General features: G+C 45.0%; 1 protein-coding gene across 1 annotated transcript; it reads left to right on the forward strand.

Moving 5' to 3' along the window:
• Positions 1-1,389: 1,389 nt before the first annotated feature.
• Positions 1,390-14,840, forward strand: Six4 (SIX homeobox 4). Its single transcript, XM_087911754.1, has 3 exons — positions 1,390-2,296; positions 5,009-5,697; positions 10,014-14,840. The coding sequence occupies exons 1-3, from the start codon at positions 1,455-1,457 to the stop codon at positions 10,808-10,810; spliced, it is 2,328 nt and encodes a 775-aa protein (XP_087767880.1). The 5' UTR covers positions 1,390-1,454; the 3' UTR covers positions 10,811-14,840.
• Positions 14,841-15,659: the final 819 nt, after the last annotated feature.

A 15,659-nucleotide genomic window follows, 5' to 3' on the forward strand; every position in this document is an offset into this window, starting at 1 on the left:
AACTGGGAAGCAGGAACGATACAAGGCCACCCTGAAGTAGAGGTTAGGGGGAAGGCATTTGAGAAGCAGCAGCCACAGACAAATCCAACTGACCCACAGTAGCCACAGAGATAGAGACAGGCTCATCCCTTCCTGAGTTAAGACCTCATGAAAACCTTGAAGGAAAGACACATTCCACCCCATACTTCAACCTCAAACCCTGAGACCAGTCTTCCATTTGTCTGTGTATGGCAAGGGCTGTGATCCTGTACTGACCTCCAAGATGCCTGTATAGAGAGATGGTGTTCTTCCCAGACCTGTCACCTTCAAAGAGAAACTATTTATCCATCCTAGCACCACATTGGTTGAGGAAAGACCTACTGGTGCACATATTTGAAGTGTTTCTACTAGTGTTTGAAGACATTATAATGTAAAGCCTAGTTTTCTTTCACATTACTTAACCAGGATAAACTTCCAGCTTCATTTTCTTTATGTTTATTTGTATCAGGTTCATCTCAGTTAGGGTTTCCAGACCTTCTGGTAACATCTTTTTCTTTTTTTCTTTCTTTTTCTTTCCTTTCCTTTTCTTTTTTTCTCTTTTCTTTCTTTCTTTCTTTTTTTTTTTTTTTGAATGTTTCTTGTTTTTGTCATCTCAGTGAGCTACACACACTGCTTATTTCAAGGTTTTGGAGCAGTTCTCCCCCTCCGGAATTTCCATTACTATCAATACTTCACTCTGAGAACATTCCTTGGTAGTGTTCTTGACACTTCTGAATGCACATCCTTAATAAAGACATCCCAAAGTAGGGGAGGAGAGGCGTGAGCTGTTGGGAAACTTCGGAATTAGTCTCTGAAGTTTTGTCATCTGCATACTGAGGGTAACCTCTTTGTTAAAAATTTAGCTATCCAGACAGTAAGGGCACACGATTAATATTCCCTTGGGAGTCACAGGGTCTTTCTTTGAAAGAGCTGTCCAGTTTTCAGGCGCCTCTAGGTGACTGCCCATTCAAAAGCAGGGCCAGAAAAGAATGTCGGTGTTTTCTGGCAGGTATAGGTGTCTGGGGGTCAGGGAGAGAGGGAAAGGCAAGGGGTGGAGTGGGAGGCGGGTGTTCGACAGGGATAGAAACAGTGTCTCCTCCTCCCTCTGAATGCGAAATAGCCAATGGGGTGGCGCGGCCGGGCCAGCCCGGCGGCCAGTGCCATATAGTATGCAGCAACCGGAGGAGTCACGTTGGGGGAACAGCAGAAAGCAGCTATCCGTTTACACTACTTTGCTCTAGCAGCTATCTTAATGGTGACTGCGTGGCCTGGGGGAAACCTGATCGGCCAGATCCAGCCGAAACCGGGAGGGAGGGAGTGGGCTTTCCGGAGGGGGGAGGGGGGAGGGAGACGAAGAAGGAGGAGTAAGAGAGGGGGAAAGAAAGAGGAAAAGAGTGCGAGGGAGTGAGGGAGGGAGGAAAATAAACAACAAAAAAATGTCCTCTTCCTCCCCCACCGGGCAGATTGCAAGTGCGGCGGACATCAAGCAGGAGAATGGGATGGAAAGCGCCTCGGAAGGACAGGAGGCGCACCGAGAAGTGGCGGGGGGCGCGGCAGCTGGGCTGAGCCCCCCGGCTCCAGCCCCTTTCCCTCTGGAGCCGGGGGACGCCGCGGCTGCCTCCAGGGTAAGCCGGGAGGAAGGGACAGCAGCGGCCGGAGCGGCAGATCAGGTACAACTCCACTCGGAACTTCTGGGCAGGCACCAGCACACAGCCTCCGCGCAGCCCCCGCTGGCCTTCTCGCCGGACCATGTCGCCTGCGTGTGCGAGGCGTTGCAGCAGGGGGGCAACCTGGACCGCCTGGCCCGGTTCCTGTGGTCCTTGCCCCAGAGCGACCTGCTACGTGGCAACGAGAGCCTGCTGAAGGCGCGAGCGCTCGTGGCCTTCCACCAGGGCATCTACCCTGAGTTGTACAGCATCCTCGAGAGCCACAGCTTCGAGTCGGCCAACCATCCGCTGCTGCAGCAGCTCTGGTACAAGGCGCGCTACACCGAGGCCGAGCGAGCGCGCGGCCGGCCGCTGGGCGCCGTGGACAAATACCGGCTGCGCAGGAAATTCCCCTTGCCCCGCACCATCTGGGACGGCGAGGAGACGGTGTATTGTTTCAAGGAGAAGTCGCGCAACGCGCTCAAGGAGCTCTACAAGCAGAATCGCTACCCCTCGCCCGCCGAGAAGCGGCACCTAGCCAAGATCACCGGCCTCTCCCTCACCCAGGTCAGCAACTGGTTCAAGAACCGGCGGCAGCGCGACCGGAATCCCTCCGAGACCCAGTCCAAAAGGTGAGCGCCAACTTTCCTCCTCCACCCCCTTCCTCCCCCCAACCCCCACCCCTTCCCAGCTTTCTTTTCCTCCAAAGCGCTCGCAAACATGGCGCTTACCTTCCCCACCAGCCCGGTCCGTCTGCCCACCTCTCCCCGCCCCCCATCTCGCTTCCCTACCGGGAGTGGGGGGGGGGGACGACGGTGGCAACGAGCGGGGGGTGGGATCCTCCCTCCTAACCCTCCCCCTTCTGCCCCCAGAAGTTTCTGGTCGCCCGCCTAGGTCTCAGTCCCCGCCCCCACCTCGGCTGGCCACTGCTGCCCGGCTTCCCACCCCCATCCTGCTGCCTTTGAAGTTGCCACTCTCTCCTTGGTTCTCTTAGTGAGCGTGTGTGCACGCCGGCGAGACTGCTCCCACCGCGGCTCGGGGCCCGCAAAGGCTGCCGGAGCCGGCCAGGGTCTTTAGCTCCTTCGGGTCACTCGGAGCCTGGAGTGCGCACACGCTCCAGGATACCCAGGATTCGTCTGAGCCCCTGGCTCGCCCCGGAGGTCACCAGGGCCGCTCTGAAGGAATAGGAGCGTTAGTGGAGACTAGTGGCCCAGATGGGGTCTTGGGACGTCGAGGCTTTAATATGACAGAGTTAATCATTCACCCTGGCCGACGCGGTTCCCATCGCGCCTGGGGCCGCGTGGGGTGCCCGTGTAGCTCGTCCCTGCGGTGTTTTGAAACCTGATTCTGAACAAGTTCGGATCGGGTTACAGTGCTTCAGAGGTGGCAGGCCTGAAGGGCAGTTTCTTGAGCCCCCTAACACAGCAAGATTCCCTCTTGATGGGGCAGTTGGGGGGAATAGGTGACCATCTGACATAAAGGTAGACAGCGGGAAAGAAGTGGGGGAGCTATCCACTCAGTCCTTCTTCAGCCCCCCCCACCTCTATCTGGTTTGAACTTTATTGCGTTTTCTTCCCGTTCTTTAGTAGAAAATGCATTCCCCCCCCCTCGCTTTTGTATGCTCTCTCAAGTCAACCCCGTGGGTGGGGTGTGTATGTGTATTTGTGTGTTTCTGTGCGTGTGTGTATTGTTGGACGGGTAAAGTCAGGATGGTGTCTCCCGCCCTGAGAGGATTGAAGAAAAAAGAGTCCAAACGCAGTTCAAACGTTCTGCTGTGGGAAGGAACCAGGGATCCGGGGAGCCAGCCCGCCTGGGCCAGGTGAAGGTGATCACCCTGCGCATTCCAGAACCGGCATCAGCCCGCCCTCGCTGCTTTGCTCCTGAGCCCGGGTGGAGTCCGGAGGCCCACAGCTGGCCCCAGGCAGGAGAGAGACGCACTGTGCAGTCCTAGCTCTGGCTCCCAGTAACCATAAACAAAACATGCCCGGCGACCTGTGAGCATCTTTCCTCGGTCTTGAGAGAGGGGGTGACGCATGGAAGGAGCATTAGTTAGGCGACGCTATCTACCCTGGAGTACTCTGCAGACACACCAACGGAAATCTGCTAGGCCAGGGCACTGGGTATGAAGCCCGTGCCACATGCAGGCCAGCTGTCCTGTAACCTTTGCTATGGAGCCGGCCCAGTTCCCAGGACATGGACACACACACACACACACACACACACACACACACACACACATCCTGAGCCATGCTCTGCTGACTTTACCCTCCTCCCCATTAACTCCACACTCTCAACCCCCAGCCCTATTGCCTGGTATAGGCCCCTCTCCGGATCTACCTCCCACCCGCACCCCTGGTGAGTCACCCTCACCAATGGCGACGGCTGCTCAGCCTCAGCTCATAAATCAAAGTGCTTTCTGCGCTCCTGGCCCCGAAGCCCAAAGCCCGGGTAATCCCCTCCCCTCAGCTTGAAAGGGAACCGATCACACTGGGATGTTGGATCCTCTGCTGGACCAAGTCCCACCACGCTTCCAAACTGCTTCTGTTCGGGGCCCCGCCCAGACTCAAACCAAATGAGGAAAACTCCCACCATCCTCCCTGACCTGAACTTGGTATTTCCCTTAAGCCCAGGATTCTGCAACAGAAGGACCGAATAGTCTGGGAAGGCGTCTGAGAGTTAACAAGACCTCTGATTGATGCTCCCTTTCCCCTCCCACCTCACCAGAGCACTAGATGGTGTGTGTTAAATAGGTCCCTATGGCTTCCTTTGAATTCAAAGGCAACTGTGCATGTCTTAGGTTGCAAGTGCCTTTCCTACAAGGGCAACCACTGTATTGAATGAGAATATCAGTCTGGTGGAGCAGAAGTTTGGGAGCAGGTGAGAAAATGGTCTCTTATTAACTAGATGGCAAATAAAACTGGACACCTTACAATTCCATCTGCCTTCAAAACGATACCAATCTGAAAGGGTTTAGAAAGTGGCTGGCTCTCCTAAACAGGGAAAACACATTCTTTAATGAGTTGTTTCTATGACTTTAAGAGTTGGAGTAGCACATGGATTCTATAAGAATGAAAACGTAGCAGTAAGTTATTTTAGTTGAATTTTGTATTATCCAACCCTCTGGTCTTTCTCTGAATTTATTATAAACAATTCTTCGGGTCTGAATTCATCTTCTCGTTGTCTGGTTGGGCAGAATTTGCCTACAACTTCTAGTTTCAGCAGGGCCAGCAGGTAAACGGTTCTGCTTTGCTTAAACACTACCTTGGATGGTTTTGAAGGACATTTTCCAAACTCTACAGATTGTTATCCCTTTGACCTTCAAAATGTCCTCTCTCCCCGAATAGTGAATCAGATGGCAACCCCAGCACTGAAGACGAATCCAGCAAGGGACATGAGGATTTGTCCCCTCACCCACTTTCGGGTACATCTGACGCTGTCACCAACCTCAGCCTTTCCAGCCACATGGAGCCAGTATACATGCAGCAAATTGGAAATGCTAAGATATCACTAGGCTCTTCTGGAGTTTTGCTGAATGGAAGCTTGGTACCTGCAAGTACTTCACCTGTCTTCCTTAATGGCAATTCTTTTATTCAGGGACACAATGGAGTTATCCTTAATGGACTGAATGTGGGAAATACACAGACAGTATCACTGAACCCACCAAAAATGTCTTCAAACATTGTGAGCAATGGCGTCGCCATGACAGACATCCTGGGGTCTACCTCCCAGGATGTGAAGGAATTCAAAGTCCTCCAAAGTTCTGCTGGGAACTCAGCCGCCACCAGCTCCTACAGCCCTAGCGCCCCCGTGTCATTCCCAGGGCTGATACCCTGCACTGAGGTGAAAAGAGAAGGCGTCCAGACAGTGGCCTCCCAGGATGGGGGCTCTGTGGTGACTTTTACTACACCAGTGCAAATCAACCAGTACGGCATTGTCCAGATCCCCAATTCCGGAGCAAACGGCCAGTTCCTTAATGGGAGCCTTGGATTCTCTCCGCTGCAGCTGCCTCCTGTCTCGGTAGCAGCTTCACAAGGTAAAAGTCTCATTTGGTACCGTAATGCACCAGGTCATGTGTTGGTCAGCTGCTATAAATGACGCATTTAGTGAAAGGTATAGATTGGTGTTCTTTTTCAGATACTTCCTTGGTTTACATGGTTACAGAATAGCCTTGATGTCATTCCCAGTGCCTAACTACTATTCAGCTTTCTTGATTTTCTTACATCCTGAGGATGGAGTTTAATTTCCCCAAGCAGAATAGAAAAGTACAGTTTATAGCACATCTTGCCAACTGTACAATTATAGGAATATGATAAGTCAATCAGTGCTTATGAACTAACCCAGTACTTGACATTTTAAAATTAAAAATTAATAAAATTGCTAGGAACATGAAATTAGTCAAGCAGTTATTTATTTGACCAGAAAATGTTTTAAAAGAATAAACTGAAAGACAGAATCTGTTCTTGTTTTCCTTGTGTTCTCCCTATAATTAAAACTAAAACCTCAAAAGACCTGAAAGGAATTTAGAAGAATATGTGATTTTTCTGTTGCCCTAGATATATGTTCATTTCTCAGCTTTGTGGGTTTATGTTTATGAAAACAACTGTGTCATTGCGTATTTGTGGCTTTACTAGCCGAAGTCTGTAAGGAGAAAGGAAATAAGTCTGAGGCTGGAGCATTAGTTCTTCGGGAATATGAATAAAACCTAGATCACTCATCGCTTTTCTCTATATGGGAACAGGAACAGTTAGACTTGGGCATTGGAAGTTACAGTCTCTAGATCTTAGGAGTGGAAGGTGGTGATCATGTTTACTTTCCTATGAACAAAGCCGAAAACCCAGATTTTTATCAAAGCTTAACCTTCTAAAGCATGGTCAATTTTTATACAACTCTTGCTACTATAACTATAGTCTACTTCAACTTATTGGAGGCATTAATGAAAAATGGTTAGACATTTCATTCCATATATTTGTCTCTCTTTAAGTAAGCCACCATGGTCCTGTGACACACTCCTTGGATGTTCACTGCCCTAGATTATATAAAGAGTTAACTCCAGTCACTAGCCAACATAGGGACAAAAGACAAATGCCTGGAGAAAGCCAAAGAGCTTGGTTTTACAATAATTTATGACTCTCACCCCTTTTCTTTCCTTACGAAAATTTCCAAGCAGTTTGTAGCATTTTAAAGACAGCGAAGTTGCGCAGGAAGTATGGATATATTTGTTGGCAGAGGAGAAGTACAATAATGTTTTTTATCTATAATCAAGAAAAGTGCTATCACAGAAAAGTATTGTGAAGTAATAGCTAGCTTGGGGGGAGTGTTGTTTTCTACTTTTTTTTCTCTTGCCTTTTCAAGACAGTATTTCTCTTGAAATCTGCCTGTCTCTGCTCTAAGTTCTGGGATTAAAGGCGTGCATCATCACCCTGTAATGCCCAACAGTCAATAGTTTTTAAATGGGATATTTACTAGGAATAAGGATAGCATTGTCAGTTAAAATAGCTAAGATCAAATGACAGGGCTGTCAACCATTTGACTCTCTGGGAGAATTGAAAGCTTAAGTTTAACCAGATGATTCCAGTAGGTGACATTTCTTTGTAGTAGTGGCATATTACATTTTGCAGTAAAGCATTTTGGGAATTTGAACTTTATTTTTAAAAGAAGAAGAAGAAGAAGAAGAAGAAGAAGAAGAAGAAGAAGAAGAAGAAGAAGAAGAAGAAGAAGAAGAAGAAGAAGTAGAAGGAAAAGAAGAAGAAGCATGCAAAGATAGGGAATGGTGGTAAATGCCTATGATCCCAACATTTGGGAGACTGAAGCTGGAGGATTGGGAGTTCAAGGCCCGCCTGAGCTACATAGTGAGTTTCAAACCAAGCTAGCTTGCATAGTAAGAGTCTGTCTCCAAAAAAATACCAGACCAAATCAAATCAAACTTACACTAAACATTCTTTTAAAATGTCCAGAAACAGTCCTGTCTTCCTAAATAGCCGAGAAAACTATATAGACAGTTACAGGGAAAAGCAGATGATCTATATGTACCTTTGTTCTGTTCCTCTCAGCATCATTGTAAAATTATACTTTGCACCTGGGATTTTTAATTTCAGTTTTTGTCCTGATTTTTAAATTCTTGTTTAATTTGTAACTCAGTTGCAGCTATTCTTTAAAATCAGGTTTTAGTACCTGGCAGTGGTGGCACATGCCTGCAATCATCCCAGCCTTCGGGAGGCAGAGGCTCAAAAAAATTAACTAATTAATTATATAAAAATTCATGATTTAGCCAGGCATGGTGGTACATGTCTCCCTTAAGCCTAGCACTTGGGAGGCAGAGGCAGGCAGATCTCTGTGTCGAGGTCAACTTGATTTACTTAGTGAGTTCTAGGGCAGCCAGGACTTCATAGAGAGTTCCTGTCTCAAAACAACAGTAACAAAATCATGTTTTATGTGTGAAACTTTAGGTTCAATTCCCAATACTGAAAAAAGAAAACCAAATCATCCCTTGGAATGTATCTGTTTTTCCCTTCATTAATATACGTTCAAGTCTTTTACATGTCCAGAGTGTGATTAGTCTACTGTGTTGAATAGCTATTGGGGACATGCTGCATATGTTGTTATTTATGACTCTGCCAAAAAAGTAATTTTGTGCATATGTCTGCTAGTAAACAGTCTCACCTACACCCAAAGCAAAGTGAGCATTGACTGTGGCTAACCCCCTCACAATTTTGAACCCTGCACGACTTTTAAAACACATGTGAAGCCAAGAGGTTTAAAACAGAAGCAGTCTGTTCATTTGTATGGCCTGAAAAACACATTTATGTTAGAGAACAGCCCCAAGATAACAGTTTTTCTGTGATAGATACTTATAAACTAGTAGTTAACATTTTTTAAAGGAGTTCAAATACAATGTTTTCTCTTTTCTCCTCCTGTAAAGACACTTCTTTGCTTACATAAGGCGCTTAAAAATGTTGGAAGACATACACATGACCCTATGGCACTGGGTAGTATAGGTAGAACTACGATCCCAGTTACTCTGTTAATTGAGAAGGTCAATGTTAAGTGAATTACTTAACTTTATATTGGCTTGTTTTCTGCACTTGTAAAGAGGGCGATTAACCTCCAATTCAAGAGCAGGGTAGATAAGTTGTCCATCCTAATTCTTCCCCAGAACTCTCCCCAAATTCACTTTTCCTTTGCTGGTAATATCTGGGGACCTGGGTCATCTGATTGTCATCGTTTCACTTTGTAGGGACTCAAAGGAGGTCTTGTTTGAGGGAGGCATGGGGTCTGCACTGTCCCAAGCTTCTCATTTGGTCGTCTGTTTTGTGTTTCTAGTCTCTTCTAGTCTCTAAAGACCCATTATTGTGAGAACCTCAAAAGACACGCGCCTTTTAAAGAGGCGTTGATTCTGCTCCTTTATGTCCTTCTGTATTTAAAAATGATGCTGCTGTTAATTCTTCCCATCACTGCAACCCTGAAAATTGAGGGCGAGCACAACAGGGTGGGGGGGACCTTGAGAGTTCTGTTGCCTGGATACTGCTCTATCCGTGGTTTGGTGAAACACTGCGACTTGTCTGTGCAGGTTGACGTGGTGAACGTGTAAGTTCCAGAGAAACTCACTTTGTGTGGTATTTTAATATTCTCATTTACGTCTTATGCCATAACTGAGCAGCCCTAACAAAAATATTTTATTGTGTGTCTGTATCCTCTTGTTCTAACTGGCAGTATTATTGATCACTACTAACTAATTCAGAGGTGGTAAAGAGCCAGAAACTCAACAAATACCAGATCTTGGATAAGAATTTCTCCTCCTCCTCTTCTTCCTTTTCTTCTTCTTCTTTTTTTCATTTCTCTTCCTTTAAACTCAAGCTGGGCTCAAATTTAGTCTTCCTGCCCCAGCTCCCATATGCTTTCTTGTTTTGATTGGTTGGCTTTAATTTTCAATTTGTTTTAATTTTTGGTGATGCTGAGCACTGAACCCAAGGCCTGCGCCCTGCTGGACTCTATCCCGAGGCCCCACATTTACTCTTTCTTTCATTTGGTTATTACAATTAATTGCATGGTTGAATTAACACATACAGATAATCTGGCAGATTTTTTTTGCCCAGGGTATAGAAGTCTCTGAGTTTAATCCCCAGCACTGCAAAAGAAATAAAAAAGAGAGAGAGAAAGCTAGCCTGAGTTCTGAGCCTGGGACTCTGCAGCTAATATAGTGCCCAAGCCTGACTCAGCTATACATTGAAGTATCACCTCTCCATAGGTAACCTTAATAACCCGAGGAAGAATCATATGTGTTACAGGAGTAACTGGTTTGTCTGTTTTTCCTTTCTTTGCATTAATGCCAATTGGTACTTTTCCCCCTAGGTAACATTTCAGTAAATTCAAGCACTTCAGATGGAAGCACGTTTACAAGTGAGTCCACCACCGTCCAGCATGGCAAACTTTTCCTGAGCCCTCTTGCCCCCAGTGCAGTGGTCTACACTGTTCCTAATGCAGGCCAGACTGTAGGAGCTGTGAAACAGGAAGGGTTAGAAAGAGGCCTGGTTTTTTCTCAGCTGATGCCCGTCAATCACAACGCACAAGTGAATGCAAGCCTGTCCTCTGAGGATATCTCTGGGAGTGGCCTCCATCCCCTGGCCTCCTCACTGGTTAATGTGTCCCCAGCTCACAGTTTTTCCCTGTCTCCTCCTACACTACTAAATCCCACTGAGCTGAACCCTGACATTGCTGAGAGCCGGCCAATGTCTGCACCTGTGGCAAGCAAATCTACTGTGACCTCTGTCAGCAATACTAACTATGCAACCCTTCAGAACTGTTCCCTTATTACTGGTCAAGACCTATTGTCGGTCCCCATGACTCAGGCGGCCCTAGGGGAAATTGTTCCTGCCCCTGAAGAGCCGGTGAGTCATTCCTCGCCAGCAGTACACCAGGATTTTGTCAGAGAACATCGCTTGGTCCTGCAGTCGGCAGCTAACATGAAAGAGAATTTCTTACAAAATTCTGAAAACAAAGCAACAAACAACTTAATGATGTTGGACTCCAAATCCAAGTATGTCCTGGATGGCATGGTTGAAACTGTCTGTGAAGAGCTGGGAACGGACAAGAAAGAGTTGGCCAAGCTCCAAACCGTCCAGTTGGACGAAGATATGCAAGATTTATAAGCCCGATTCACTACGCACATACCCCTTTTCTCCTTCATCAGCAGCAATTTTATTTTTCTCTGTGAAGCCCTGAAGATGGGGAACCTTTACTCGTGTAGAGGAATGCACTCTATTTGTGCGAGCAAATATATTTGAATCGGTCTGCATGAAGATCGTAGTTAAATGTACGGGGTGGAGCTACGTGGCTGAAGCCTTTCTGTTCGCGTCATGTTGGCTTTTGAAGACATGGTAGCAAGGCAGCAGGAGAAGCATATCAAACCATCTTAAAGCATTTAGTCAGCAATGGAAGTCTAAGGCTGGAATGGAACGTGATAGTATTCTAAATTTAAAATGTGTACACCTAACTTAGACATTTAAGTAATAGCTACTGGCTGTTAGAAGCAATGTGGTTGGTTTTGTTTACTTTTACTCCATGGGCATTGAGATGGTTAAGAAATAATGGTACTCCAGATTGTTATAAGGGTATATTTTTCAAATTAAGTAGCTTATATATGTGTGCTTTTGTGTGTCCATACACACATTCAGCATTTTCAGCATTTCGAGGAAAGACTTGGTTTTGTCTCTACGTGTTTTCGAGTGTGACTGCTAATAGTTAGATGTGGCAGAGAAAGTTCGAAACTCCACTAAACTCTGACACAACCTGGGAATGAATGTAAATATGCCAGTTCTATAAGCAGGATTTGAGCAAGTACAATGAATTTTTATTTATACCTTGTATGTCTCTCTTGGTCTTCAGGCGCTATGAACTGAAAAAAAATGTTTTCTTACTGTTTAATTTATATTTATTGTTTGAGCAGGAATAGCAGGAACAACTTTGTTTTCAACCAAGTTTTATTTTTTGTGATTTTTATCCAGAGTCTCTTAAGGTCAATGTTAACACTGAAACAGGAACTTTTAACCCCCAGACTGGAATTTTGGTACTTCTTGTCACGCCCTTCTTTCTTTAGAAGCTTTGATTCATTTAAATATGTTTTATATAAACTCCTATGTGCCTTTTTTACCTTGTGGCCTTTTTATTAGCAGTAAGGTACAGAAGTGTCAGCAAAAGTGTTGATGGCTCTTCTGCACCGTCAAACAGGGTTAAGTTTACCGCAGAACCCCATTATATGCAGAGGACTTAGGGTTCACTGGATGTCATGTGTAATGTTTGTCATGCAAATGGATAAACAATTAGCTTTGATGCTTTTCATAACAATGAAAGTAAAAAAAAAGTATGGAGGACTATGACACATCAATTCTGCAGGTTATGGAAAGAACATTTTAAAGTAAGCACAGGATACTTAAAGTGTATTCAGCACAATTCTGTCTCGTTGAGGCTGCGTTCTCGGTGTTTTGAACCGGTCGGTACACTATGACACGTGACTGCTGCCTGTCCTCTTTCATCACGTCTCCATTACAAGCAAATTCTTTGGGTTTCCGTAGGATATTCTCTTGTATGATGCTGTCAACTGTGTTTAAACGTTTTAGCAGGACTCTGGCCTCAAGATATAACAATTCAAATGCCTTCATGTCATTAGTACGGAGCATCTCAGATTTAAGAAAGTGATCTTCTCAATGGTGAATTTCAGTTTGTTTGATTTTTTTTTTTTTGCTTTGTTTTGTTTGTTTGTTTCGGTTGGGGGGGGGGGTTAGACAGGGTTTCTCTGTGTATCCCTGGCTGTTTGGAACTCACTTCGTAGACCAAGCTGGCCTTGAACTCACAGAGATCCGCCTGCCTCTGCCTCCCAAGTGCTGGGATTAAAAATGTGTGCCACCACCTCCCAGGGACTTTAAATTGACAAGCATAAAGATAGCACTACACCTTGTTTTCTTCAAGATGGGGAAAGAATTGCTTGATTTCCAATGTGCTCCTTATCTGAGCCTGTTGAGGAAGGGTCACCAAGTGCTTAGCATTTGCTATTATTACAAAGGGAACTTTCGGCTTAGATGAAGAGCCCTATGAAGAATTCCTTGCCTCGTTTTGATAAAAACTTCAGTCCTATTTTTGTGAAATTGGTAAATGTCCTTCAATTATTGAAATACATGATTCTGGCCAGAGGTTATTTGTTTTGGCGTTTCTGTTTAAACAAAGCCAGTTGGTTTAGCGTGGTCTTCTACTCTGCCACTGCTTTATTGCCACATCTTAGTTGTTCCCGTCTCCCCCCCACCCAAGTTGTGTGCTGACCTATGTTATTATGATTAGCTACATGGTCTTGCAGTATAGTTTACATAAAAATGGTATTTTCTATTAGACTGCTGCAAATATCAAAAGCTAGTTATTTTAGAATACCTGTCTGGCAAGGGACGTGGGAAAGTCAAAAAGTTATATGAGGTGTGTGTGTGTGTGTTTGTGTGTGTTCATTGTGATGGAAAACTTTCATATATCCGACAAGAGTATCTCTTTTATTCTGAGTTCTTCCTCTCTTTCTCCCTAAGAAAAAGAAAAGATAGCACAAAACTAAATACTTACCTAGGAAATGTACTCGTATTCCAACACATTGAACTTCTAACCCTACAGTTACTCCAGGTAGCTATGCAAGCCACCAGGTAAGAACCAGTGCACAATATAAGAACTTACTGTTCTTTTCTACTCTTTCAGTAAACTAAGGGCTAGTTGGTATGTAGCCCGTGTATATGTGAATGGGATAAGATAAACCCCATGATCTCCTTTCACAGAATTGCAACTGACTTTGTTTGGGTTCTTCTTCTTCTTCTTCTTCTTCTTCTTCTTCTTCTTCTTCTTCTTCTTCTTCTTCTTCTTCTTCCTCTTCCTCTTCCTCTTCCTCTTCCTCCTCTTCCTCCTCCTCCTTCCTCCTCCTCCTCCTCCTCCTCCTCCTCCTCCTCCTTCTTCTTCTTCTTCTTTCTCTTCCTCCTCTTCTTCCTCCTCCTCCTCCTTCTTCTTCTTCTTCTATACCAAGGGCCAGACTCAGAGCCCTCGGATATGTGGCAGAATATCCTTTTTACATAAACAATGCTTGAAGATGCTGCAAATCACCCTCTAAAGATTCAGGGAGAGGAATCAGAATAGGGGTAAATAACTCCCTTTAAATCTCAACCCCTGCTGCTGGCTGTGGGATTTTTTTGGCGTCAGCCTATCTATGCACTCTATAGCCAGAACTGGCATTCAGCTCTTAGTTACGCCTAGTAGACAGGATGGTCTAGCTTTCAAAAGAGGTGCAGTTTCACTCCTCAAACAAGCAAAAGCACCTGTGTTGCACTGCGTGACTATCTCATGTACATTTACAGTAAAGACTGACTTGTATGTGTTTTGGTGCCTTTCTTGTGTCGTGAAAGGCTAGTAGATGTTATAGTCATAGATTTTCTTTTTTAAAAAAATCCATAGTTGAATTGCACACTGACCTTAAGTCTCTCTGTATGTACCCTTGTTATCCTGCATGTTAAAGTTGAATTATTGGGCATGTGTAGCAGACTACCTTGCTACATCTTCATTATGTGTGCATTAGTACATAACCACAAGTCTTTCATTCTTTCAAATGTTTTGACAGATCATCTCATGAAAATAATTCAGGAAATCTGTGGGGAAAATAATTGCATTTTACAAGTGCTGTTTCAAAGTCTTCCTAAAACTTAGATGATAGAACTGAATGGTTATTTTGTGTCTAATTGATACATTTCAATTTAATTAACTATTACCACCATATATTTTATTAATCAAAATTATATAGCATGTGACTCTTGGTTTTCAGGGTTTCTCAAAAAATGTACCATTTTTGTTGCATGTACTGTACGTTTAGAAGCAACCAGTTGTATACTCAATATGGTTTTACTGTGCCTTACATGAAGAGAAACTCTATACAGAATGTATAACGTGGATGAGGAGCAAAGCCTCTACTGCACTGTTAGGTGATGGCACACAGCATGTCCCAGAACATTTCTGTGCTTAATTACCCAACCAAAGAGATCTAAAGTCTGTATGTTGTACTGTAATGGGGGGTTATGCCTGGACAATTATGTGTTTTATTTGTTTTCTGAAATGATGTGAACTTATTTTTCTAAACACTATGCTAAATAAACTTTATATTTATACATACTTTGTGTTGACACTGTTCTTTAAAATGTGAGTAGCCCACCTCAATGGACAAGAAGCCGGAAATAACTTTGATTCATGTCTTCCTAGAAAAGGAAAGAGTGAGAAAACACTGACTATTTCAGGTGGCAAAATTTAGAAGGCCAACTGGAGTGATTTTTAGAGAAGCAATCTGCGTTGGTCTTTGTATAGAATTATGTAGTTCACTGTTGTGGGAGTAACTTCCGCTGCCTCAACCAATAGTCGCTGAAATACGAGCCCACAGTGCAGCAGGGAGCGACTTCCGCTCCGTCAGCCAATAGCTGCTGAAATACCAGCCCACTGGGGCGTGGTATATTTCTCTTTTAAAAAGAGAAGCAGATCTGGATCAGGCCCTCTTGGTTCCGGCTCTTGGTTCCGGTGCTTGCTCCTGGCTCCTGCTCCCGGCTCCTGCGACTTGGCTCCCTTCCTGACGGTTTATGGTGTATGTAAGTTTTACCCCTCAAAATAAATAACCCCTTAAAACATAACTGGTGTGGGATTGATTCGCCGATAATTGGCGCCCAACGTTTCGTTTCCCAAGCTTTCTCAGGCTTTCTGTGGATTCATTTATCCACGTCTGGGCACCATATGTAACATGAGGGCCAGCTTGTTGGGGTTTCTGTCCTGCCCAGTACCCCAACAAGCCAGCAAGTCCCAAGGAAAATCACACGGAGTCTACATCAGGTTATAAACTGATTGGCTCATTAGGTCAGGCTTCTTGTTAACGCTTATAACTTATATTAACCCATTATTCTCATCTATGTTAGCCATAATGGCTCCGTACCTTTTTCAGCTGGGCAG

This window comes from Myodes glareolus, chromosome 11 (assembly GCF_982192425.1).
Source record: "Myodes glareolus chromosome 11, mMyoGla1.1, whole genome shotgun sequence".
Lineage (NCBI taxonomy): Eukaryota > Metazoa > Chordata > Mammalia > Rodentia > Cricetidae > Myodes > Myodes glareolus.